The sequence below is a fragment of the Trachinotus anak genome, unplaced genomic scaffold (assembly GCF_046630095.1).
Source record: "Trachinotus anak isolate AG129_WGS33_773 ecotype Australia unplaced genomic scaffold, CSIRO_AGI_Tana_v1 ptg000009l, whole genome shotgun sequence".
Taxonomy (NCBI): Eukaryota; Metazoa; Chordata; class Actinopteri; order Carangiformes; family Carangidae; genus Trachinotus; species Trachinotus anak.
In genome coordinates, this window is record NW_027273860.1 from 1532380 (window position 1) to 1559656 (window position 27277).

A 27277-nucleotide genomic window follows, 5' to 3' on the forward strand; every position below is an offset into this window, starting at 1 on the left:
CATCTAAAAAAATCACCTAAAATAAACTCATACTGATTCTTATTTCATTATGAAAACAAATGGTGGGAAGGTGAAAACTTAAAATTGACAAAAACACATGTAGACTCTGTCTTTCATGTTTTGGAGAGATACTGTGAGCAGCATTCAAGTACTTTTATGAACAGATTTAGAAAGAAAATTGAAGCTTCAAGGCTAAAAAATAAGAATTCTGCCGCTGTTACAAGACAAAGATTAAATATCCAAAGGTGACTCTTTGTTTGAACATTAAAACATGTTTTATGATCATTTTTATTTACAGGAAACTAAAAGAAAAGACTGTGTTTAACTGACCTGGAACAAAATGGTCTTCCACCAGCGGAGGGAGCGGGACGGCAGCTGGAGACACCCAAACACACAAGTTAAGACAGACACACAAACAGTCCAGCAGCAGGTGAACAGGATGTGTGGAAGCAGGTGGAGGTGAGGATGAGGATGGGGAAGAGGCAGAGACAAACTAGGACAGACACAGTTTCTGTGGACTGAACATCAGGTGATGTTTCAGACTCTGAGTGACCAGGAAACAAACAGAGCAGGTGTGAAGTGAAACCTGATGGTGAGACGTCAGAGTCGCTGCTACGTTTCAATTCAAACTAATTATTCAGCTTTATGACAATTAACTGTCTCCTTATATCATTTGGGTTTTTTTTCCATCTCTGATATGACAGATGTTCCTCTATGACGGCAGCTACATAGAAAAACTAAATCTAAAAAGTCTGGAGCAACATTATTTTATTTTTAGCAGTTTATTCCTTTTATTTATTCATTTATCTGTCGCAGCAGATAAAACTAAATAAAATTCCTTCAGTCTGTTCACATACATTTATTCTTGTTGCTGTGTCTCTGTATGTTCTTACATTGCCTGTACAGGTTGTGTTTTTTACTGTTATTGTTCTTGACTTGGTAAAAAGTCTCAGTCAGAAAACTGAATTTTGCTTTTACAGAAAACTCTAAGTTTTTGAAGAAAACAAACATTTCAGGAAGAGAAATGCAGACATGTATCACCAACAATTTACCTCTAAAATCAATAAAGGAAAGGTTTGTAAAAGGGAAAAGGGAAATGGTCACATTATTCTACTGTTTTATTCTTACATCAGGTCAGGGAGACTACAATTGTGTTTCTCACTTTTCCTGATTTGTTTTGTGACTTTTTTGCTTTTAAAGATTCTCGTTTTGTTCATTCTTTTTCCACCACACTGCTCCACCATGACAGCAAAAATGATTCGTGATTTTTTTGGCATTAAGATGCACAGACATAAACGTACACAACACCGTGTGACTGAATGATATGGAGACATGACATAAATGAACACAACCAACGTGCAGCAGCTTGTTAATGTTTCGTCCAGACAACAACGAGGTGAACACATGCAGCAGCTTCTCGGCCACAGTGAAAGGCAGCACCAACCTTGGATTTCAGACTCCACATCCTGAGATCCAGAGACTGGATCAGACACAGACAGAAGCCACAATGTTACCTCCACGACATCAACATGTCAGGCAATCAGCTGATCACAGTGAGGGCAGTCACAGGGTAACATGTGCATTCAGACATTACAGTTTAGCATCAGTACAAGTGTCAGCTAAATACCTGACGATACAGAGAGGAGGTGGTCTGAAGTACAACAGGTGGGAAGACGCAGAAAAAGCCATTTGAAACATTACAGCAGCTCACACAGCGTCTGAGTATGAAACACTGCTCAGCTGCTGCTGTCATGTTTCATCAGTTACACAGAGCAAGAACAAGACAAGCCTTAAATATTATTCATTTAGTGTTTTCTTTGAGCCGTCTGTGATTATCTGTGACTACAGATACAGACAGAAACGTATCCTCTCATTCACTCATTCCCACAGTTTTGTAAAGTTATAATCTACATACCTTCATCGTCGCGGGCGGGTCGGGGGTCGCTCTCTGAGTCTACATGAAGAAAAACAAAAGGACAAACAGAAATGTTTTCTAGTCACTGAAAGGTGCCATATCTGACACTTTTCCAGTGTTTCATTTGAAGTGTTGATATCCATAAGAAGATATCTGTGGTTTTAAGAACCCAAAGCAAATAAATCATCTTATAGACATCAACCCTTCAAATAAAACACTGGACAAGAATAAAATATGGGACCTTTAATCCATGTGAGGTGCAGCACACACACCTGACACAGCGTCTTCAGTCAGAGCGTCAGGTGACGTGGCCTCTGCCCGCTCGCTCCCCTGCAGCTCTGCAGCTTGTTGATTGGCTGTTTCAGACACAGGTTCCCTGGTTTCTTCAGTTTTTAAAACTTGGAAGATGAAGAGAAGCAATAAATTGTGGCAATATTTCCTCTTTTTTTTTTAATAACTATATTTTATAAACTGTCTGCACCTCTGTCTGACCTTGAGCAAGACATTAAACCACAAACTGCTCCTGATGTGTTTGTGTGTGGGATTTATTGTAAACTGCTTCAGGAAAAACATCTTCCAAATGAATGTAAACAGTGTATTTATTTAAAACTGAAATGATTGTGATGTCTTGTGTGAAATTAAAGCAGCCACAGAAGCCCTGAGGTTAAAGAGGCAGACTGGTGATCTGGGGCTGGAGCAAATGATTATTTGAATTACTCTGAATCTTTTCTTTAATTCTCATTTTGTCTGTAAAACATCAGAAAATAGAAAAATTATCAAACACTCTCATTATACGCCCAAATTCCCCCAGTCCACTGACCCTTCAGTAAATTTCTGTCCAGGTTTCTTCACTGTTTAATCATGTAGATTTTAATTCATTGGCTTAAATATTGAATCATGTGTATTTATAGTCTGTTCTGTCAGTGCTGCACTGTCTGGGCAGCAGGGCGTCTCTGTGTCAGACCCCGGCAGACTGGTTGTACTGGGCAGCTCCCAGTATGACAGTGAGGGTGGAGCTGGTATGAAGCTTCAGTTGTTCTGTGTGAAGCTGCGGTGAGGCTTTGTGGGTGTAACACAGATCGTCATCTTGTCTGACGCAGAGCTGGGATCAGTGTTACGTCCAGCAGAGCTCAGGTGAGGCAGACGCGCCCTCAGGTCTGGACTCACAGGTGGGAACGAGGCGTAACACCTGCCACCTGGTTTTCTCAGGTATCAGGTCAGTGTCAGCTCATTTGTTTGAGCGACATCAGAAAGAAGACCCAGAGGATGACTGTCACAGTGTGTGTGTGTGTGTGTGTGTGTGTGTGTGTGTGTGTGTGTGTCCTCACCTGTTTTCTCCTCAGGTGAATCTCCCACATCTGGTCTTCCTGCCTCTTTCAGCCCTGTTCAGTGGTTAAAAAGGTCAAAGTTCAAACACCCTGTTTAAGAGGACTGAAGCTGTATTTCGCTCTCACTGGTCACTGGGACAGTGGAAGATTTTCAGGAATCAAATCAGCCGATAAGAAACCTGAATTTTGGTTTCACAGCTTTTGGAAAACAGACCTATTTCTTTTGTTATTTTCACTATTAATTAATCTGTGGCTCATTTTCTTGATTAACTGAATCGGTTGTTTAGTTTATAAAACCTCAGAAAATAGTAAAAAAAAATATATATATATATATTTTTTTAAAAGAGCATCACACATGAGCTGACATTTTAAAAAGCCAAAATAAAATACAGTACTAAGTTAGTAAGGCTCAGACTGAAGCCTGTTTTCACCAGTGACTATTTCAGGTGATTGTTCTTTTGTTTACCTGGTTTATCATTTTGTCTAGAAACTGGGTTAAGATTTTCTTTAAAGTCTGAGTTAAGTTTTCCTTAAAATAAAAAAAGTTGCACCCTTGAGTTTCATTCTTAAGGTTTCCTTAAAATGTTCACTTAAGTATTTAAAGCTTCCTCCTTATCTTGGTCTTATACATAAAGAATCACGTAGTTACAAAAAAAACTTAGTGACTGAAGTAAGGAAAAAAAACTAAAAAACTAAAGGTACCTCTGACTCTCAAGATGAGATGAAACAATGACTGTGGCTCCATGGAGCCAAGTTCTTTAGCTCCAAAAAGTCAAATCAATCCCAAAACGTCTGACTAATAATTGTGTGATAATTATGAAGCAGCAGAAGAAGAATCTTTTTTCTACACTAAAACTCCTGTTTTAAAAAAACTCAATGCTAAAAAAGACAAGGAAAGAAGAAGAAATTTACAATATGCAAAAATTCAGTGAACCTGATGTGGGTTTACAGTTAATGTAGCAGTGCCTTTTGTCAATCCACCAGCCAAACATTGACTTCTCTCACTTTAGGTAACGGAGGAAACTTTTAACCCCACACTGACCCGACAGTGGGGAGGTCAGCAGTTCCACACCTGATAATATTCCTACGGAAGGAAATAAAGCCAGAGCACTGAGTGTTCGAGCGAACGGAGCAGGAAGCTGTGGCAAAGAGAGATAGGATTGAACAGAGGAAGGGGTGGGTGTGATGTTCATTACTCAGTCTCTACTACTCGGTTTCTGACAGGCTTTTTTCTTATAGTTGTCTGAGTAACAGACTTTTGAAAGGATCTACATGTAGCACTGCAACACATTGGACCACCTCCACATTTCCATTATACCAAGGAAGACAAACACATCTCATTTTGAAAACCAACATTTATTTGTCACATCTTTTCTCACATTTTGAAGGAAAAGCAAATCTATCTTACTGTTGGTGGAAGCTACTTTGGACTAAATAACAGCCAGAAAAAATACCATGAAGCCCTGAGCTCCAGACACAAGATGCATAAAGCAACAAACAAACTGATGATGAATTCATGTCTACTGCTTTGAAACAAGGAACCAAGGAAACAGAAGTCCTACAGCTGGACAGCTTTTGTTTCGACCCAGCAGCCAAAAAGTATTTTGTGAAATTTACTTCAAGTGTTTTAAAAGCTGTTCCCCTTGAACTCAGCTTTTCCTTCACCCAGCGCTGTTCCTTACAAGATGCTGACAAGACCAGATCTGACAAACAAGGCAGCAACAAAAAAAAATCTCACAGGACATCTCAAGTCTAGCACTGTCTAACTTAGGTGGGTTCAGACTCTTGTCATTTTCAACACAGACAAGGTTTTAAACAACACCAGAATTCAAACACACTGTAACCTTTGGCAGAGACAGAAAAGTACAAACACAAGCGGTGTCCCAGTTCAGCGGCCGCATCCTTTGGAGGCTGCATTTGAAGACAAATTGCGTTACAGCATCGCGACTAGGCTGTCCCATTTCAAAGGCTCCTTCAAATGCGGCCAAGAAATGTGTCCTTATTTTCCTGGGCAACAAAGGATCCAATGGGTGGATCCTTCGTGGCCCAACATGTCCCAAAATTCATTGCACGCCCGTAATTAAAGTAAACAACACTGACAGAAAGCCCAAAGATTACACTTTTAAATGTAAGTATTGGGTTCAACAACTACTGGTACAAGTGTTAAAACCAACAGCCTTAAAACCTTAAGTTTTTGTGAAAAAAAAGTTGTGTTGTCCAGGTTGCTGGGTAACAGGCCACGCTTTGCAACGTAACGGTAAAGGCAGGCAGAGGTGGTGACACGAAATGAAATTCCTCCGTCATTTCAGTTCAGCCTTTGTGGTCTACGACAGCTATGAAGGAGCACACCCTTTGTAGACTGCAGCCCCTGAACTGGGACACAGCTACAGCTGTATTACATTGCACAGACGAAGATCATGTTTAAAGTATAAAAGAAAACATGGTTTGGTTTTCCAAATCCTCACATATGTATTAATTCCCATTGTTTAATCAAAAGCACAGAAAACAAAGAGAGACTTTCTTCTTCAGTAAAGCTTTGTACCAAAAGTTGCATTAGAAGGCTAAAGTCAGACTGAAGAAGTTCTCGGTCGACCATGAGACGAGAACCTGTGGAAGACTAAACTAACTCTGCATTCACGTCAAGCCAACATGCAAACTGAAGCAAGATGCTTCCAACAAACACAGAGGAGGGTACAGTGTGATTTTAACAACAGGCACCGTTATTGATTACTAATATGCTTTTCAAAGTAGTTTTTGCAGCATGGGTAACTCTGTTTTTACCACAGTTCAGCTTGCATTTGGATCTGTCTTTTATGAAACACCAAACTACTCTTTAATCTGTTCCCTTGTGTGAAGTAAGGATTCAGTTGCTCTGTAATAATAATAACAACTCACAGTCTAGATATTTTTTTACTTTATTTTTCACCTTTACAAGTGAAGACACTCTTGCCTTGCATGCTCCCTTTAACCCTCCAGCCAATCGAAGTTCTACCACCGTTTATGAGATACTAACTTTGTGCCACAGTATCATTTCCTGCCCACAGCTGTCTTCTCCTCAGCCGCACTCCTTTCCTTCCTGACCGCAGACACGCTCACTTTCTCAGGTTTCTCCTCTGCTGTTGAAGCTGTCGGCCGGGAGGCGTTCGCTTTCCTCTCCACAATTCCTTGTCTGTTTGTGCCAACCTTTGTAGTGATTCGTTCTCTGTCCACTCTCTCCTTCGCCAGTCTCTCCGCCTCCATCTTCTCCCGCAGAGCTTTTTCTCTGGCGAGCCTTTGCCTCTCCATCAGCTCCTTCTCTCGGGCTGCTCTCTCCTTTTCAGCCTTCTCCAACCTTTCCCTTGCTGCTTTCTCTTTCTCCAGTCTTTCCTTCTCTAGTCTCTCCCGTTCAATCCTCTCCTTCTCCCGAGCAATTCTCTCTCTTTCCTTCGCCATTCTTTCCCTCTCATCTTTTGCTGCCCTCTCCTTTTCTGCTCTTTCCTTCTCCAATCTTTCTTTCTCCGCTCTCTCTTTTGCAGCCTTTTCTTTCTCTATCCTCTCCTTCTCCTGAGCAATTCTTGCTCTTTCCCTGGCAATGCGCTCTTTCTCCATCCTTTCCTTCTCTTTGGCAAGTCGTTCTTTTTCCAGTCTTTCCTTTTCTGCCCTTTCTTTTTCCCTAGCGATTCTCTCTTTTTCCTTAGCAATGCGTTCTAGTTCCAGTCTTTCTTTTTCAGCTCTTTCTTTGGCGATTCGTTCTTTCTCTTGCCTCTCCTTTTCAGCCTTCTCCCTTGCAATTCTCTCTCTTTCCTTAGCAATACGCTCCTTTTCCAGCCTCTCTTTCTCTGCTTTCTCTTTAGCAATCTTTTCTTTCTCAAGTCTTTCCTTTTCTCTGGTGACACGTTCCCTCTCCAGCCTCTCTTTTTCTGCTCTTTCTTTCGCAGGTCGTTCTTTCTCTTGCTGCTCCTTCTCTCTGGCAATTCGCTCTCTTTCTTTAGCGATACGTTCCCTCTCCAGTCTTTCCTTCTCTGCTTTCTCTTTAGCGATCCTTTCTTTCTCAAGTGTTTCCTTTTCTTCAGCAATGCGTTCTCTTTCCAGTCTTTCTTTCTCTGCTTTCTCTTTAGCGATCCTTTCTTTCTCAAGTCTTTCCTTTTCTTCAGCAATGCGTTCCCTTTCCAGTCTTTCTTTCTCTGCTCTCTCTTTGGCGATCCTTTCTTTCTCAAGTCTTTCCTTTTCTTTAGCAATGCGTTCCCTTTCCAGTCTTTCTTTCTCTGCTTTCTCTTTAGCAATCCTTTCTTTCTCAAGTCTCTCCCTTTCTAGTTGTTGTTTCTCCGCCTTCTCTCTCTCCATCCTCTCCTTCTCCTTAGCCATTCTCTGTCTTTCTTTGGCGATGCGTTCCCTTTCTATCCTCTCCTTTTCAGCCCTCTCCTTTGCCAGTCTTTCTTTCTCCAGTCGTTCCTTCTCCTCCTTTTCTTTGGCTGCCCTCTCTCTTTCCCTGGCCAGCTGCTCCAGTTCCATCCTTTCCTTCTCAATCTTCTCTCGCTCCAGTTGTTCCCTCTCCTCTCTGGCCACTTGTTCCAGCCTCTCCCTTTCAGCCCTCTCTTTTTCTTCTCTCTCCATCCTCTCCTTCTCTGCTTTCTCCCTTTCAATCCTCTCCTTCTCCACCTTGTCTCTTTCCATCCTTTCTTTCTCCACCTTCTCCTTTTCCATTCGCTCCTTTTCCCCTTTCTCCTTCTCCACTCTCTCTGCCTCCCTTCTTCTCTCTTCCCCCTCCCTTTCCTCTCTCAGTACCTCCTGGGCAACCTCCAGTGTCTTCATCTTCAATGCCCAGGCCGCTTCCTTCTCCTCTTCTTCTTCAGCAAGGAAGGCCCTGATCTCGGCCACAGCGATGCGAGCGATCCTCTTGGCCTCCATCTTTTCGTGGATCATCCTCAGCTCTTCTTTCAGAGCTGAGCGCAGACTGACCCCTCGGACAGGAGGGTCTGAAGTTTGGGGTTACATTTTTAGCGTAGAGTAATAAAAAATTATCATCCACAACCTTGAGAGAAACATGCAGACTCATTGCTGCAACTTGTTTAAGTGCTGACACACAGCAACCAAGCAAGCATTGGAAATGAAACCTATTATTTAATCAACCATTTCTACAGTGAATCAAAGATCAGAATCTGAAAAAGTGACATGGTGCCACGAAAAGTCAAGTATTGTTAGATTTGATTGACTGACTAATTGTTTATGGTTTCAAAATGTCTCAATGACAAATGTCCAAAGAGACATTTTTTCTGACCATATATTTAAAAAATTCAATTTGCGGGGCGGCCCCGATGGCGGAGTGGTTAGGGCTCGTACCACATGAGCCGATGCTCTTAGCAGGTGACTCTTTCCTGCATGTCATTCCCCCTCTCTTTCTCCCCCTTTCCTGTCACTCTCTACTGTGCTGTTGAATAAAGGCAAAAATGCCCAAAAAAATATCTTAACAAAAAAAAAAAAAAATTCAATTTGCAATGTTGTGAAAAAAAAAAAATCCTTATTTCCGAGAGGCCATAACATTTTAATTTTACTTAAACAATTAATCAATTACCAATATTTTCAGCCTTTTTTCTGTCAATATATCAAATTATGGTAATGATTATAGTATTAAACTAGATTATGGTGCAATATAAAGATACTGTGATAAAATTCATTTTGGGAAAGAAACTGACAAACTGTTGATGGGTAAAATAACCATACAGGATGTGTGTTTTTAACTAATTCACAAAACGATATACCTGACAGCACAATGTACTGTACTGTATTACACTGATCAGGCGTCTATATGAAGTGATACATGCCATATATTGTTGCATGATATATGGTGTCATATTGCCCAGTCCTGCTAGTTCATAATGTTAAATAAAATTAATGATTAGTGGGTCTGCAAGGCACCAACCAAGCTATTCTATTCAAACAGAGGTCACACTTTGTCGTAAAAATGCACAAGTACAAAAAGTACTTCAAAGTATCAGGTCAGACCAAACAAAAAGCGTGCAGAGGGTAGATTTTAGTACCTCGGGTTGTGTTCTCTTTAGCAGCAGTCTCTCCTTCTGTCGTGACTGACAATGGGGAACAAACAGCCCACCAGCTCAGTTTCATCAATACACAGGGTTTAACCAACAGCTCAGTAACAAAGAAGTTCAGCTAGATATTAAATATAAGAACATGTATTCAGACAGTGAGCTGCACAGTTTCTACTGTTGACAGACTGCAGTCAACACACATGTAAAATTCACACCAACAGATGGATACGAGTCAACAAGAACAAAGGATTAAGGTACAAACTAAGTCACACACAAACCAACGCACAGAGGGATCAGAACTCTACCTTTGGGGAGTTTAATCTCTCGAGTGGTGGCATCTAATTTCTTCTCTTCTAGGACGACACACACATAGTGTTTGGTACTGAAGGTAAAGTCAACAGGATAATAGCAATAGTCAAACCATCACACCAGGTAAAACACTCCACAGCAAAGGATAATCAACCCTAAAAATGAGGTGGTACAGTCAAGTGAGCCAAGTGAGTCGTACCAGTCAACAATTGTGGTTCCCTAACATTTTTAATCCATGGCGTCCCCTCATACGATTTTTTTAAATCAAGGCAAGACCTGTCTGTAAAGCTTTGAGCAATGTGCTTTTGTCTTTACACCTAGATTTCAGATATTTGATGGATTTCTTTTAGGTCCATTTACAATAACGACTTTTTGCTTCCCTTTCTGACTGCTGCACACCTGAAAAACTCACAAGTCAGAAATGCTCTTGACTGTGACCACTGGCCACTGTGAGGCGTGGCTGCACATTTAACAAGATTTTTAACACTGTGATTTTTCTATGTATTTTTCTTATGTCATGATTTCTGATAGGTTTGAAATGTAACATAACATGTAGTTATCATTAATGTCGCCTTATTTTCTTCAAATAGTCAAATAAACGCACAGAAAAACAAATGAAATGAACATTTTTGAGGCCCCCATCATCTGTCCTCAACCACACACTGGTCTGAAAAACTGATTTTATGACTAGGTGATATGGATTCTGTGTTCAGTCAAGGTACAGAGCAGGAGTGAAACCCAGCATGTTTTCTGTATTATTTCAAGATGTGTTGTACAGAAACATGTAGTCTCAAAGATCCCAGGCTTGCTGGGTATAAAACTCTCACCTGACACTCTGCAGGGTCATACAGGGTTTCAGGTTTAGTAGAGGTGGCTCAAGTGGGAAGAGAACCCACAACCCTAACAATGTTAATGCCTTGCTCTCCTCATTTAGTTACTCAGCATCAAAGTCATGCAGGAACACAAGCAACAGGGACAATACCTTTACTTTTACCTTTCTTCTTCACCTCTTTCTTGTCCTCTACAGGTTTTAGAGACAGATCTGTCAGCTGAGTATGAGCGAGGGAACAGGTACAGTACAGAGTTCAGTACAACACACACACACACACACACACACACACACACACACACACACACACACACACACACACACACACACACACACACACACAGTACGGTACCTTTTCTCAGTCTGTCTCTCCTGAGAACAGGACCTTTTAACTTCTTCTCATCTGAACCAACAAACAGCAGAGAGAGTTAATGAAAACTATCAGCTGTGTCGAGACTAGGCAGCTCCAGATCCTGTCCAGATCCAGAGTTCTTTAATACTGGGTATACACCTCAGTACTGAAGGTCATGAAAATTCAGACAGTCACGATCTGCTAGAACGAAGACGTCTCACTTGGATTTGTTGGAACTAAAGAAAACGTCAGTTCAGAAGCGACAATGAGGACTGTTTTCTAATGTTTTCTAAACTGCTTTACTACTAATTACTAATGATTATCAGCACCTGAGCTCAGCAGTGAGATTAGATAAACTCTTGCTATGAGCTTTTCCTTAAATGCTTCTATTTTAGCCGAAACTGATCCATTAAAATGTGCTCGGACAGATCCCGATGCCAGTCCTTAGGATCGACTCGGGACATCTCTAATCGAGTCACTCTGACATTTCACCGTGAAAGGTAAACAGCTGTATATTCTGAAGAGAAATAAAATCCAATTCTGACGAAAAATATTATGGACAAAAGCTTTTATGTTGTGTGATTGTGGATGTTGTTCTGTAGTAGAGTTTTCCATGACACTTACATTTTTGTCAAAGTACTGTTTAACAATTTTACAGTTTAACTTTAACTGGCACAGTTAACTGTTCACAATTATTGTTCATGCCAGACATAAACTAGATGTATGTGACAAAGGCTAACAGCTAAGTGCTAAGGTAAATACAGTTAATGCCACTTTAAACTGAGCTGCATTCTTTTTTTTTTTCATTACAACAAACCATAAACACCCACTGGAAACTGTAATTACACTGTGGATTCATTTTAATGTGTACTTTTAAAGCATTACTGTGCACTTCAATATTAACTGTAGCTGAAAACACATAAATAAGAACATAATCTGACAAACTAAAGGTGAACAATGACAGATCAAGCTGCCAATATCAAAACTAAGATCCACAAAGCAGCAGATAATGTATCAATGTGAATATTAGTGGTTTACAGGCAAGAAAGTGGAAGTATTGTTAATATACATTGAGTCATGTTAATATGACAGAACACAGCAGAATATAAAAAGCAGTGCAGTAACGTCCTGAACTTATACAACTTCTACATCATTTAATTTACGAGCCAAGTGGACTGGTTAAAGGAAACAGGATCTCCAAACAGAGGCTGTCAATCAGCCACAGCTGCTGCTAGAAAGTCAAGTTCTGCCTGCATTTGTTTGGAGGTTGATGGAAATAATCAGTCTCTCAGTTCTTTTCAACAACACTGTGAAGATGCATCAGCAGACAAGACAGAGATAAGCCAGAGTGCAGGGCCGCGTGGAGCCTGACAGAGCTGCAGCAAAGCATTTTGATTTTAAATAAATGAAAAAATAAAAGGCAGCTAAATGTTCACTGGTGATGACTGAATGTCTAATATCTCAGCTTCATGTTGATGAAGTTTACAGAAGTAACCTGAAACCAACGGCAGCTGGAAATCCAAATGAAAACTGATTAAATGATTTACAAAATGGCCAAGGTCTGGAATATCTGTAGTAGAGTGCCACAGGAATGAGTCCTAACACATGGAAATTTGTTGCATTTTAGCACCTTCAGTTCCCTGGTCCTGAGTCTCTGGGTTTATTGAATGTGTTTCTGCTTGATGACTGAAATCAGGTCTGTGTTTAACAGCAGCTCAACACATTTTCAGGTTTGATTCTGACATCAGATCCGTCAGTAAATCCCTCAGTCCTGATTCTTGAAGCTTCTCCGTCTGTTAAAAAGGCCGGTTGCTAACAAGAGTCTAAATGAGACGACAGAGGTCGTCGGGGACGTTAAACGTCATCAGTCCAACATGAAAACCGACCTCCTCACCAGTCCACCTTTACAGCCTCGCTGTGTTTCTACAAACTGTCACTAACTCTGTCAGAGGAAAGGCTTCTGTAGAAGAGCTCAGAGCTGAATCAGACTACAGGCTGAAGGTTAGTGGTGGTGACGGTGAAGTCATGTGACCGTGGTGTCCTTGGTTTAGAGCCTAACATGAGCTTTTTACTGCTGCTGATTGTATTTAGGCTTCAAACATCATAAACGGTTTGACTATAAAAGCAAATCATCCCTGCAGCACTCTATCAATACATGAAATCAGGTTTATGTTTTAAGTCCTGCCAGATATCTGAGTGTTCATGAGTTTCTCTTTTAAAATGTAATTAAAAATAATCAGTGTATTTTTGGTCAAACTGGGCATCATCTACATGGATATCATCTACAATACTATGACTTAGCTGATCAATCCATTGAAATCAATAGTTTCAGACTATTTAAATTCCTTTTAGAGGGTATGGGATGAGTTTTGTGATTTTAGGGTTAAAGGACTGTATGGCCAGTCTGCCCAGTTTGGTCCTGCAGTGGAAACCAGACATCAGGTCCTCTGCACCCCAACATACACACTGCCATCCTCTTCCAGCTGGACTGGGCTACAGTATGTTTCAGCCTGGTTCTCATTGGTCGGTGGTGGGACCAGGGAGCCTCACTACTGGCTGTGGCTCTGCTTCCTGTCCTCCTATTGGTTCTGGAGGTCCAATATGACCCCTTTGACCTCATCATCAGAGGAGGAGGTTGTCCCGCCCTCCTTCTGCCTCTCAGCTGCCGCCTCCTTCCCCTCCTCCTCCTCCTCACCCCGCTCTATGGGTGAAGACACTACATCATAGAGGAAGGTGAAGAAGCCATAGATCCAATCAGAGCCCTCCTCAGCTAAAATATTAAGAACCTCCTCAAGCGACTCGGCATTCACACTACCACCGCCATCTTTGGTCAAGCCTGACGAGAGAGAGAGAGGGAGAGAGAAAAGGAGGGAAGGAGAAAAATGGATGGGAGAGGAGGTGGAGATGAAATGGGGAGAAAGGGAGGAAAGGAAGGGGTGATGCACAAAGGGAAGGAGGGTTGAGAGGGGTAAATTATAAAGAAGGAGAGGTGAAAGAAAAAGAAATGATGAGGAAGGTATGAGAAAAAGGAGACATCAAGGAAGGAATGAAGGATGGAAGCCAGGAAGGATGGAAGTGGGTAAGGGGCAAAGAATGGTGGGAAGGAATGAAGAACGACCGTAACGTAAAATGGAGCAAAAAAAAAAAAAAAAAAGAATGATGAAACAGGACAAAGAGAAAGATAGTGAGTTAAAGTCGCAGGTGAACAACAGACATTAAATAAGCTTTCACTTCCTGTCTCAGTCTCATCAGGCCAGGTCTCACTTCCTGTCTGCTCGACATCTTTTCTTCTTCCATATCTCTGACTTGTAAATACATTGATGTGGCATGTGAAGCGTTTACATCTGTGACAGTTTCCTACCAGACTGTATCCATCATTAACAGGGAATTCAATTCCAGTCTGTATATGTGACATGATTGGTGGATTATTTGACCAATAAAAATGCAGTTATAGGTCATTCAGGGGGATGTAGATCTACTGTTGAGCTTAAAAACAATATGAGCTAAATGATATCAGCTGACATTGGTATATGATTATTAGTATTATATACACCCTGGGAACTGCATCAGATGCAGCAGAGAAATCAAAAGGCAAAATGTGAACTTTGCCCGTGTTGTTTATGAACTGCTGCACATGTTTATTTTGGTTTTCACCTCTGACAGTGGACACATGGGTGTGGTTTCACATAATTTACCTGTTCAAATGTATGGAGAAATTCCAACAAAGTGGGTGAATAGGACTCAGATATTTTCTGTTGACCGATATGTTTCGCTTTAAGTGTTCAACAACAACTGCTGGTCAGCACCTGTGGCTGTTTAATGAACTGTATTAAAACTCATCTCGGGGCGACCTGCTAGCCGAGTGGTTTGGGCGCATACCCCAAGGCACTAACACATATACACTGTCCTGACTCATAGAGGCATTAAATGCCCAAAAAGTAACTTAAAAAAACTCATCTGGACTAAGCTGTGGATTTGTGCAAACACGTTGCAGTAAAGAGCTCACTTTGCAGATTTCTTCTATGGACAGTAGTCAAAGTGGCCAAAGATGGGAGCTGGGAACAGCTGTTGCTGCTGTGGTTACAAACCTACTTCACAAGTCGTCCTGAAGTACAGTGTGTGTGGTTCTCCTTCTTACCATTTATTTATCACAAATGTCAACAATGATATCTCCACAAAAACGTGAAAACCTTTCTGTTGAATCCTTTTCTCTTGAAGAGGATCCAGGTCGAGGCGTCCTGTAACTGTGACAACAGCTCAAACCCCCTGATGTATTTACAGTATAACACACTTGTGAGACAAGAATATTTTGTACCAGCACAGTGTTAATGTCCACTCGCAGTTATTTGTGAGGGTTAAGTCACACGTTAGCAGCCCGAAACAAGAATACAACAAAACACATTGTATCTTAAATTGTACTCTTGTATCCGACACTAAAAATGAAGTAAAGCTCTTAGTTCTGACGGACAAATTTGACTTTTATAAAATTAGAAAAAAAAAGAAGAGCAGTACCACTCTCGCTATGAACATCTCCTAAATGTTCATAGTCACACAATCGATTGTGTTGTCATCCAGGTGACAGAGCAGGTGATCATATCACAGACACTGAGGCACTGGGACACAACTGTAAACCACATCCTTCACGCAGAGGGACACCAGACAGTAAACAGAAGATTTACAGTGGACTCACCGAGCAGAACTTTAGCATCTTCCACATCAAAGTCTCCGTCTCCATCGGTGTCGTAGGCCGTCAGTTTACCTGAAGGAGGAAGACGAGGAGAGGAAGGCTGAGTGATGTAAATAAACAACATCCTGCTATCTGGTTTTTAGGGGTTAAATATGATGAGAATGAAATTAATATTGAACTAATAAACTCTCAGATGACACTGATGGATCATTAATTCAATTTAATGTTACAAACTGATATAAGATTATGAGAAACTATCAACATTTTTCTCTAATAAAAGAAAAAATGAAAAGATTCCTGAAGTATGGAGATATTATCATGACCTTCTGACCCCTGAACTATAAGGAGTGAAACAAGCTGTGAATTAGTGCATCACACTCTGCATATTAATAGCACACAGCGACATGTCAAAGTGCATGTATGCAAGTATTCATTAAAACAGCGAAGCTGCAGAATGAGGAAGGATGTGGTGAACGACCATGATGTCTGTCAGACGGCGACACTGCCACTGGGGCCAGCAGCCGCCACAAAGTATAACATCACCAGTGTTCAGTGTAATAAGATACTGATTAATACACTAACATTGTCTAAAGTCAGCAAATAATCCAACTTTATAAGATTAGTTTTGATAGTTTACAGCTGGGGTAATGTCTGGGAGAGAGTACTGCAGGGATGATGTATTTTTATAGGCTAACCAGGATGTTATTTCAGACATCAACCAAAAACACATTCAATAAACCCAGAGACTTCAGGTCGAGGGAACTGGAGGTGCTAAATGCTAAATAATTCTATTCAAATAGTTTCTGATCAAGCTTTCGTCCACTTAACCTGAAGTAGGTAACTGGTTTAAAGCTGCCACAGCCTCAGTGTCTGCTGAGGGTTTTTTTCCCTGTTTGGCTTTAGAGAGACACCACAATGAAATAAGCAGAAAACATTTGTTCTGGTTTTAGATCAGGTTCTCTGGGTCTGCCTCAGAACAGGCCTGTAGTCAGATACATACATGTTAACTAAACATCGCCTCGTAGTTATTTTTCTCCCAGTTCACTCCCTGAGGTTTGTTTTTAGAATCAACCCTGAATGAAACCAGGTGACGGGTTGTGTTGGTGACATCAGTAAACTGACTGATCACGTCACTGTTTTATGTGTTGCAGTAAAAAGCTTTAAACTAATGGCAGAGCTGCTGGTTTGTGTCTTAATCCAGTTTGTTGATTGTGGTTGGAAGAAAAGTAGAAGGAGAGGAAGCAGCATGGCTGACAGGAAACAGTCTTAATTTGAGGAAAACCTTCCACTAAATATAATACTACCAATCATCTCTGCCCTGCTCTATACAAGAAGAACTATCATTAGACAGCTTTGTTCACTAGCCTCCATTAGTGCTCTTTACAATCAATGTCACTGTAGCTAATATCTCCTTCTCTCACCCTTTACCTCAACTCCTTCTCCTCCATCTTATCTCATCTGAACGTGACTCATACTCTGGTTTGGTGGTGACAACATTCGCTCTGATGGCTTCATGATGTGAAATGATGGGATCATAAAAATCCAGTTACATTAATGTGTGTTTAAATTGTGACACCGTACCTTGCAAAACTTCAGAAAAGTTCATATGAAACTCCTTAGCTCTGGCTGCATGCAGAGATAACACACAGAGAGAAAAGAGGAAGAGGAGCGATGAACACAGAGAAACCATGACGGTCAATCTTCCCCTTTGTTTGCAGTGAAAGAGAAGTGAATTAGTACAGAGCAATTACAGAGGTGACACAGGGCTGCATGATGCCTCATCTTACCTTTTTATTATGTGCTATGTTTCAAAAACAAAAAAACAAATTACATTTAGCCTCCATAGTAAAAGTCCTCCAGCTAGACAGTAGAGCTTGGAGGCTTTTATTGTGAAGGATCTGCATGGCTTTAACAGGCCTTCCTGAGACATTCACCGCCAAAAAACGTGTTCAGAATATCATTAAATGTATGATGAATAGAGAGAATGTCGTTATTATCACTACCCAGTGTTCGAGGCAACAGTCTGTTCATTTTCAGCATCTGTAGTAAGAACAATCAGACACAATGGGCCTTATTCAAGAAACACAGTAAGTCAAGATCAAATTTGTGCATTAGAGCAAACTTTTGTGAGTCATTATTCATCTCCAAAATGTTCATAGGTACGTTTTTGTAAGATTTCGAACCAGATAAATCAGATACATATTTCAAGAGTTTTTTTTTGTTTGTTTGGTTTTCCATCACTTTTCAAACTGGTTTGTTCTTGGCAAACCAGTCTAGATCTAGTTACTGTGAAATGATGGTGGCGCAAAATAAAGTCACTATTTTTGTCACTTATATAATTTTGGTTCTGCTGTAGAGAATTGACCTTGAAGCCTGAAGCCTTGAAGCAGCTCAAACCACAGAGCAGAGAAGAGGCACAGAAAAGCAAACAGATAAGATAAATATGTCACACAGTCATTGCTCTGTGTGTGTGTGTGTGTGTGTGTGTGTGTGTGTGTGTGTGTGTCTGAGGGGAAGAGGTTGTGACAGCCCTGCATGACTGTCATAACCACATGAAGATGGAGGCAGGTTCCTCTATGAAAACCAAAACTGTGGAGCTGTTAGTGCGGTGTCTGAGTGTGTGTGTGTGTGTGTGTGTGTGTGTGTGTGTGTGTTTGTGTTTGTGTGTGTGTGTGTGTGTGTGTGTGTGTGTGTGCAGTTGCTGTTGTAAACCAGAAACTAGGCCAGCGTCTGTGACAACACAACATTACTTGTTTTGCTGCTGCACTCAATGTCCTAAACACAGGAAACTTACTCATCACATCTCAAGACTCATTTTTCACTTCAGCTCAGACATTTACATCTTTGTTTCTCAAAAAACTATTTTATTTCAGTTATCGTGAAGAACATTTTGGATTACATTGAGTTTAGAAAGACAACTGCAGTGTTAGGACACAGACGCTATTAATACCAGGCCTGCCAGCTGATTGGTCGGTTGTATGCATTAGGCTGATGATGGTCCACACTGTTTATACCTTCTCATATCAGCACCCAACATGTCTGTCTTTGTTTGGAGGAACTCTCTGCTTTCTGTTGGTAGTTTAAACACATATTTCTTTATGTACCTGAAAGTGTAACTGCTGATCACAGTTTGGTACTTTTCAAATTATAATAAACCTTTTTTTGCCTTTTAGAGCAGACGAATGCATTAGTTGTTACCATAATGTTTTCTCCCATTGTGCATTTATTATATCTGCTGATTGAGGTGATGTATAATTTTATATAGTAACATGAGTCAACGTATGACATTTAGCCTGTGGCTTTCAATGTTTTAATGTGTCTAATGTTCTGTGCTGTGTGTAGCCACTGTGCACATGCAAACATCTTGTTCAAAGCAAGCTCTGTACATCAACACTAGAAACCTTCACCAGTTCCTGCTGAGCACAGTGCATGTATTTATAGTGCACACAGCAATCTGCTGTTCGTTAAAACTACACCAGATTACACGGTTACTAAACTCATCTTCTTACTCACCGATGACACTGTCATAGTCCACGATGTCGAAGTAGACCACGGCCACGGAGCTCCACACTCCCAGCAGAGCCAGGACCACAAACCAGGTGAACATGGAGTATTTAGGACCTCCACCTGCGTCCCCTCCTCCTCCTTCCGTCCTCTTTCCATTCTTGCTTTCCACCGGCGGTGTCTTGGCCTCTAAGGACAGTGGACACAGAGGAAACTATGTTAAAGTCCGTCCCAGGCTCTGTAACATATATAAAGACTAAAGATAAATGTGTCATGTCTTGGGTTTAATCAGAAGGAGATGTGAAGGTCTGGTTCTGTTCAGTTATGATCTTGTACAGAAACTGATCTGAACTCTTGGGCTTTATTAACACACATCTACATCAGTTTTCTTCATGGGCCACAGTGATGAAGACTCATACATTCACGCTGTTACAAAAAGACACAAAGGAACCTCAGATACAGTCCAAAAAATCTTCAGCTGAGGCCTGAAGGAGAGGAAAAGACAATATGGCAGGAGCTGCACAGGGCAGGCCGACCCAGGAATAGAGCGAGACACATAGAGTCAACATGACCCTGACACAGAGAGAGAGAGAAAGTGTTGTCAACAGCTGTTTGTCCTCCGCCACCAGGACTGAAATGGCTGTAGTTCATGACAACAGCTGTCTGCTTTTCTATTGCCATCGCCTCGAATTAACGGCCTTAATGCTCCAGAAATAGCCTTTTCCTTTATGAGACTCTGAAGTGTGTGTGGTTAAAGTGTCTCTGAAAGCTCTGCAGCCTGAGAGAGGTTTCTTTTCTGCAATTACAGGGACAGCAGTGATGCAACAAGTGTCCTCAAAGACTTCTTCAAGGCTTGAAATGGCTGTTATGCAACTGATAACGATATGTGTGCTCCCTGGAAGGGTTTCTTCAAACTAGTGCTGATGCAAGTAATGGGATAACAACCAATACAGCTGCAAATGAGCTGTATTAGTTACATATTCAGAAAGTTCCAGAGGTAAAAGTCCCATTTGTGTTCTCATTAACAATGTGAGGTGACTCAAAGTTGGAGAGCTTCAAGACTTGGAACTCATCAGTACTTAAGATGAACAACATCAGAAAGGTTCTTGGTTCTTTGATAAGAAGTCTACAGACACCAAAGCTGCAGGAGAGAAATAAACTACGACTCCCAAGATGCTTTTCAGTAACAAACATTTCATCTTAAAAAATAATCTGTTTCTGATTCTGGGTTCATTTGGAATTCATTTTCTGACTTTTGTTCACAGCTGCAACAGTGAAGCTCTCTGAATTTACTGCAGACCGTCTGTGAGCGTCACGCCAAGACCGGACCGGTGATTTCCTGTCTCCCTGTTCAGAAAACTTAGCATTCTTTCAATATTCATCAGATATGTGGGTTTATATGTAAATGTCTTTTCACAGCCTCTTCAAATTTTATTCTCAAATTAATTCTCAGCTTGACCATCCCCAGCTTACAAAATGAAATCATGATCATGATCTTCATGGTGTCTAATTAGGTCTTGATTGTGTATAATTGTGTCTTTTTCTACTTTTCTATATGTAGATTTTTCTTTTTACATTTTGTAAAACTCCTGTGTGTTTCTTGTTGTCATTTATTTTCTTTGTATTCTTCAATCATGTTGTTTTTATTAGTTTAATGTGTTTTTTTTAAGTTAAGCCTTAGGCATAAGGGCTTTTACTGTGAAAATCAGCTTCAGGATGTATTAAGTTTGCACTGAAATCATGCTCCACACTGTACAAGGTCAAACCAAATCAAACCAGGCCAATAAAAAACACAACAAACCAAATTATATAAGAAACAAGTCCTACAGATATCCAGCACTCAGCTAAAAACCAAACCAAACCAAACCAAACCAAACCAAACCAAACCAAGCTCATAAACTTTTCCTACCTGTCACAGAGACAGCAGATGTTACTTCCTCCTTCACCTGTGGAACCTCCTCCTCATTAACACCTCCTAACAGAGCCAAACCAGGCCAGATAAGAACCAAACACAAACTGAATCAAACCAGGTCAAACCCCATTCATGCACCAATCCTACCTGTCTCCTGGACCACGTCCTGAACTGCATCCTCTATCAGCAGCTCCTCGTCCTCATACACCTCCTCCTCAGTGTACGCCTCCTCCTCAGCTTGGACCTCCTCTACAGGAGCCGAGGACGGCAAGGAGGAGGAGTAGGAGGCACCATAGTGGCGGTAGCGCTGCATGGACCTTCTCAGGTCTCAGCTGAACCCAGAAATGGAACCAAGCAAGACCAGAACAAGGCCAGACAACTGCAGACAAACCACCTTGGCTATTCAGTGGGTCAAAGTAAAAGCACCATCAAAACAAACAAAAACATTTGTTTTAGAATATGAAAGTGATGGAGCTGCAACGCTCAAGATAAAACTGAAGGGAGAGTCTGACAGCAACACAACTATTTCAAACGTTTCAAAGAGATTACAAAGTACTTTAAGAAAACTACACAAAAAAGAAGTTTAAAAAGTAAAAGTAAAACATCAGTGAAGTAACGAAAAGTGATAAAAACAATCCAAAAGAACAAATTACTGATCATCCAAACAGGCAAACAAAGAGAAAAGGAGTGAACTACTGTAGGAGAAAGACGGACAGACTCCGGGTCCTCCTCTTCCTCTTCCTCCCAGCAGCCCAGTGATTGTGACCGGCTGCCGGCTAGTCCAGAACCTGATCCACACTATTCTTAGAGCTGACAAACCCGGGGACGCTCAGTGTGTGCGTCAGATGCCAGAGAGGACAGAATAACCCACCAAATAACCTTGACACTTGTTTGTTTGTTCACACACACACACACACACACACACACACACACACACACACAATCACTGCTGTGTGTAGCACTGCCACTCTCAGCTGTGTGGTATGTCACTTTAATTTGAGACACAGAAAGTCACATCTTTACTTCACCACAGCACTATCACTGTGTTACACCTGACAGGTTTGACTAATGATTATTTTCATTATTGATTGATTATTTATTTACATTTTCTCAGAGCCCATGGTGAGGTCTTAAATTTGCTTTTTACAGTGGAGGAGGAAATACTCAGATCCTTTACTTAAAGCTCCACCCAGTCTAAAGGTAGATGTCCATGTGTTTGTGATTATAAAGCAGGTCTAGGTTCTATATTAATACTGTGAAAGTATCAAAGCCTCAGTCCACAGAGAAATGCACACAGCCTGTATTCAGAAACTGAGCCTTAAAACCAGCCGTCAGGACTTCTGGAACTTTGTGATGTCACAACAAAGCAGTCACCGCCCTCAGCCACGCCCCAAGTCTGGGACCTTTAAGTAAAAGTATCAATACCACAGTGTAGAAATACTCCACTGAAGATAAAAGTCCTGCATTCAAAACGTTAATGTAGTTAAAGTACAAAAGTATCAGCAAAGAGCACATGATGCAGAGTGGCCCATTTCAGATGAACATATATATATAGTACAGTTGCATTATAATTATTTTTGTATGAATGTGTTCATCACTTTAATGTAGCGGCTGCCCACCTTGATTAACAGACTTATCATATGTTAACTTATAACAATACATCATGAATTTATTGTTGACTATATTTTGTGTTAATAATCTAAATCTGGTAACTAAATTTATGAAATAACTGCAGAAGTATACTCAAGTAAAGTACAAGGACCTAAAACAGTATTAACTACAGTACTTGTAAATGTATTTAGTTACTTTCCACTGCTGCTTGTTTTGTCCACTGTCCAAAAGCTGAGGACTTTTAATCAACAAATCCTCACATTTGAGAAGCAGAAACCAGAGAACAATTGGTATTTTTACCTGAAAAAGGACTTGAACGATTAGTTAATGACCAAAATTGTGGCAGATTAATTTTCCTTCCATTGACTGATTGATTAATTGACTAATGGTACCAGCTCTTGATATTACAAATACCAAAACCATACAATACCTTACTTAACTACTAAAATGACATATTTGCACTAAACTCTGTTTTATTTAATAAAACCAGCTTGTTAAATGCATCCGTGTTTACTAACTGGTCAGTGATGCTGTTTTTTCGAGCCTCCTGTGAATTTAGGTCCATTTCAATAACTGAGCTACAATGAGAACAATGACAACGGGCAACTGGAAGTGCATTAATGTTAAGTCGACATAGTTTCTCAGTTTAAGCTAAGTTTAAGTTTACTAAAAATCACATTATGACTCGCATTCCGAATTTTTAGCTCCCTCATGAATCCTGCTGAGTTGGTCCTGAACCCTTACCCTGTCTTTGGTGTATAAGTCAATGTCTAGGCTTTCGCTTGTGCTGGAGGAGGACACTCACAACAAAGAGGACAGAAACAAGAAGCAGCAGAAAGATCTTAACTCGGAAATGACCACAATAAACATCACCCAATGACAAAAATAACAAAAGGGTGAAATTAGTCTGGAATTTTAAAAAAAGACACGATACATAAACAAGAATAAGAATGACCTGAGTGTCTGGACTACACAGAGCACACTGCTGTTGTGACTGGCTCATGTGACAGAGAGAAATAACAAGGGCAAAGTGAAAAAACACTGTGATACAGTTTCAACACCGCAAGTCTCAGTTTATGTGCCAATACATGCAGTTTTTTTTAAAAAGGTACTTGACAATTGCTGCTTCAAGCTGCAGTCGGGCTCAGATATAACATGAATCTGCCTCTGATCGGTGCCATCTCCTGCTCTGGTTTGCATTACAGGGTGAATAAGAACAGTCTGACTCTGTTTACCAGACTCTAGCCTGCCTCTGTTATTTGCATTCCTATATATACACACTGCAGGTAGGTCAGTGGTGCAGGGGTGATGTGCAGTTCAAGTTCCCCCCTTAACAAACACATCGCTGAGTTTTAAATTACTGGTGCAAATGCTAATAACTGATGTTAATTTATTTCTTGATGCCTGACACATCCATTAGTAGTACTAGGCCTATTGGGGGGACCTCTTTATTTGATGATATAGATTGTCCATATACAGCAATGACTCAGTGAATAAAAAGTTATGAAACTACTGTTCCTCCATTAGTAATCATTATCAACAGAGCATTTCCATATCTGCAACTTAAAACAAACTTAAATGGGTTTTTCCTAATGTAAACTATGGATGTTATTAATTTATTTTATTAGGATACTGTACTTGTAAATTCAAGCTGTGTTATGATTGTGGGATAACACTGAAGCTTTGTGTCAGGCTTGTACAGCTGTAAATAAAGTGATCAAGGCGGATTTAACAGAGTTTGCTCTGGACTCCATCCTTGGACCTGGTTAGAAACACACACATATCACAGCAACAGCAACAACTGGCTGCTGTCTGTCAAAAATGTAGTTTGTTAGCTTCTGTTAGCTGCTCCTTATGGACGCTGGGTTAGCTTAGCATCATTTACAGGGCCACTTCCATGATGCCGCTGGACACGCAAGCTGCTAATCATACTGAGCATCCCTTGTTTTAAACTTAGCCATTCAGTTAAGCTGAATATATATTCTACATTTTGGATATCCTGACACCTAGCAAGAAATAGCTAAACTAGCCCCGAACGTCAAACCAGTATCCATTCAAATTTCTGTCTGTTAAAAATGCGATTATTTACTGGCTGGACAAAAACCTGAAAAAACACGAACAATGTCCCTCACACGAACGTATAAAAACAGCTAACCAGTTCGGCATCGGCAAAACACACAAACCCTATTGCCTTTCATAACAATGTTAGGTTTGACTGCGGGTTAACGCAGCTTTAAAACGCCTGAAGCCGACCGTGGGAACCGGGGGCGAACCAGCGGTGTCGGTGCGTGAACACGAGCTGTTCCCAGAGCGGACGCGCCTCCGCGGGGGGCGAGCTCGGCTTCACATCGCAGGATATGAAATGGGAGTTTGTCCAGACCACGTCTAGCAAGAAAAGAGCACCGTTTCCGACCTTTTCGTGAGTGGGTCCTGGGATTCTTTCTCTGGGCCATTTCTTCGCCGATCCTCCAGCGCGGGTTTGCAGCTACGAACTCAGAAGCGAACTTCGCTGTATTTACGTGAGAAGCATCGACGCTTTCTGCGCTCGGCTCTCATTGATGAAACTGCGACTCCACCAAAATCACGTCCTCACTTGGATACCAGCAAAGCCAAAGTCCATAGTAACCATTATTGACTTTCTGCTCCGCCAATCAGAGCCGCAGAATTCGCCTGTGGGTGGGAGCAAAGGCGGGCTCTCGGGATTCTAGACCAATCATATTCCCGCACAGCTTCCCAGTGTCGGGCCTCTCTTTGGAAAGGAGCAAAAACGTGGCAGAAGAGGAAGAGGAGCTCTAAACATCTGGGGCGGAGAAGTGATGGTTATTATAATTTTAATAAACTTTATTGGTATAGCTCACGTCTACAAGCATACTTTTTAATGGAAAGGAGAGAATGAATAATAACACCGAATTCAAATCACATACAGGGCTTTGGCCTACACTTAATTTAAGAGGAACTATTGTCCTAAAATAAAAATAAAAAAATAGGGACGCAAATATCTTTTTAAGAAATAACATTAATACATGACTTTGTTGAACATTAAACATACAGTAAGTATGCATAAGAAGCAGACTTCACCACGACATTATTAAGGATTCTGAACGTTAAGATGCACTGAAACAAAGGAACATGGTGCTTATTCATCTAAAGCCTCTGAAAACAGGTTTGGCATCAGCATTTCGTCCAATCTGAATCCAGAATCAAGTCAGTCATGTGACTGATGTTAATGTGCAACACTGTGGTTGCTGTGTGGTGTAAAGTTTAATTTTCTGGCGTGAAAAACTTTTAATAAAAGTTGAAGAGGTTAAGTCTCACTTTGTAAAGTTAAAACCACCTTCACTGCCAGTGTGAGCTGAATCAAAGACAGATCAGTTTTAGAGAGGACTAATCTCATGGAGATTTGGGGAACCTTAAAGTAATATTTCAGTTTATTTTCCTTTGTTATGTTTCTCTTGGTTCACAGCCATAGCTCTGTCTTGTTTTTAATAAGACGTGTATATTAATATTCAAAGATAAGTAAAGATATAATCATGATGGTCATCAGTAGGGAGAGGTTTTATTGTGTGTGTCACTGTGTTTTTATTCCAGGAAGTTGATCAAAGCTACAGGAGAAAAAGGTGAAACTGGTCTGTTCATATAACTGAGGCCATTTTCCTCCTGAAACACAAAGTCCAGTCTGCCTGGTTAAAACAAAGTTAAAGGAAGCAGCAGTTTGACCAAAGAAGAAACATGAGTGAAGATGGAAATGACTGAACTACCTTCCTGTTGTTAACTGACCTGCTTCAGTGTGTGAGTTCACCCACAACTCTCAGCAGTTGATTCATTTTATTAATTATTAATGATAAGGAAGGATGTGTGATAGACTTGGAACAGATGGAGACATTTGACTTCAGCTGGTAGTTTGTTGGTTTGGACAGCAGGTGGTGCTGCTGCCTTCACAATCAGTCTCAGCCTCAGACTCAAACATACAATAGTAAGGTTTTTTTTGGGAGGGGGGGAGTCATGTGATTTCTTGTAATTGCAAAGGAAAGGAGGAAGTTAAAATAGAGAGGTTCACTAGGTAGATCAGACTCCAATTTAGCTTGATGGGAGCAGAAGGAAAACGAACACTGAGGCAGGTGAGAGTTAATACAATATTATTAGTATTTTACTGTCAAAGTCAGTTTTCGCCCTGTGGACTTTGGATGGAAGAAGAGTCAGAATGAACCTCTGTCCACAAAGACACTGAAAGAAAAGAAGGTGATAATATGGTATGTGTACTTCCTGTTCTTTCATATCAACAGTTTGACACAGTGTTTTGATGGGCTGAATAATACACATTAAACCAAACAAGAAAACTGTCTTTGTGGCAAAAACTTTTTTTATTTCACCAATGAAAAGTTATTCCTCCTGTTCCGAGCTTTAATCCTCAATTCTGAACTTTTTAACATCATGGCTGAATTATGAATTAAAATCACAAGGTGCTTCAGTAGGTTGTAGCTCAGTTTGTCAGACACATTTCTCTTCAGCTGACCAGAAAATCCTATTCAAGGTACAGTAGATAAACCCCATTAACCAGGTGCAGTCATGGAGGTCCTGAACAATAGATGAGGAAGCTAAAGACGGCATCTCATTCAAGCCAGGGAAGGTTGTTCAACATGTTTCTGCTGTCTCTTGTTGTGACTCAAAAATACAGTTATATAATGTACAGTAAAGGTGGAGGGGTGGAGAGCAGCTCTGCTCAGGTACTTCTTGCTCTCTCAGTCTTGCATGTACTTCATGTCTTTATGTGCTCACACTCAGTGTTACTGGTTTATCTCTCAGA

The 27277-nt window shown here is 40.8% G+C and overlaps 1 protein-coding gene across 23 annotated transcripts in view; it reads right to left on the reverse strand.

The window, feature by feature from the left end:
• Window positions 1-25107, reverse strand: part of LOC139624946 (aspartyl/asparaginyl beta-hydroxylase-like) — a 36718-nt gene extending 11611 nt beyond the window's left edge. For 5 of the 23 annotated variants that reach the window (XM_071484399.1, XM_071484401.1, XM_071484395.1 and 2 more), the window contains exons 1-10: window positions 21010-24855; window positions 20860-20925; window positions 18960-19139; window positions 17028-17072; window positions 15450-15518; window positions 3244-3297; window positions 2188-2313; window positions 1916-1954; window positions 1445-1480; window positions 331-375 (exon numbers count right to left, since the gene is read on the reverse strand). In XM_071484399.1, coding sequence (XP_071340500.1) covers window positions 331-375; window positions 1445-1480; window positions 1916-1954; window positions 2188-2313; window positions 3244-3297; window positions 15450-15518; window positions 17028-17072; window positions 18960-19139; window positions 20860-20925; window positions 21010-21175 — 826 coding nt within the window. In that variant the 5' untranslated portion in view covers window positions 21176-24855. The other 18 variants (XM_071484410.1, XM_071484408.1, XM_071484406.1 and 15 more) reach the window with 13 other exon arrangements.
• Window positions 25108-27277: the final 2170 nt, after the last annotated feature.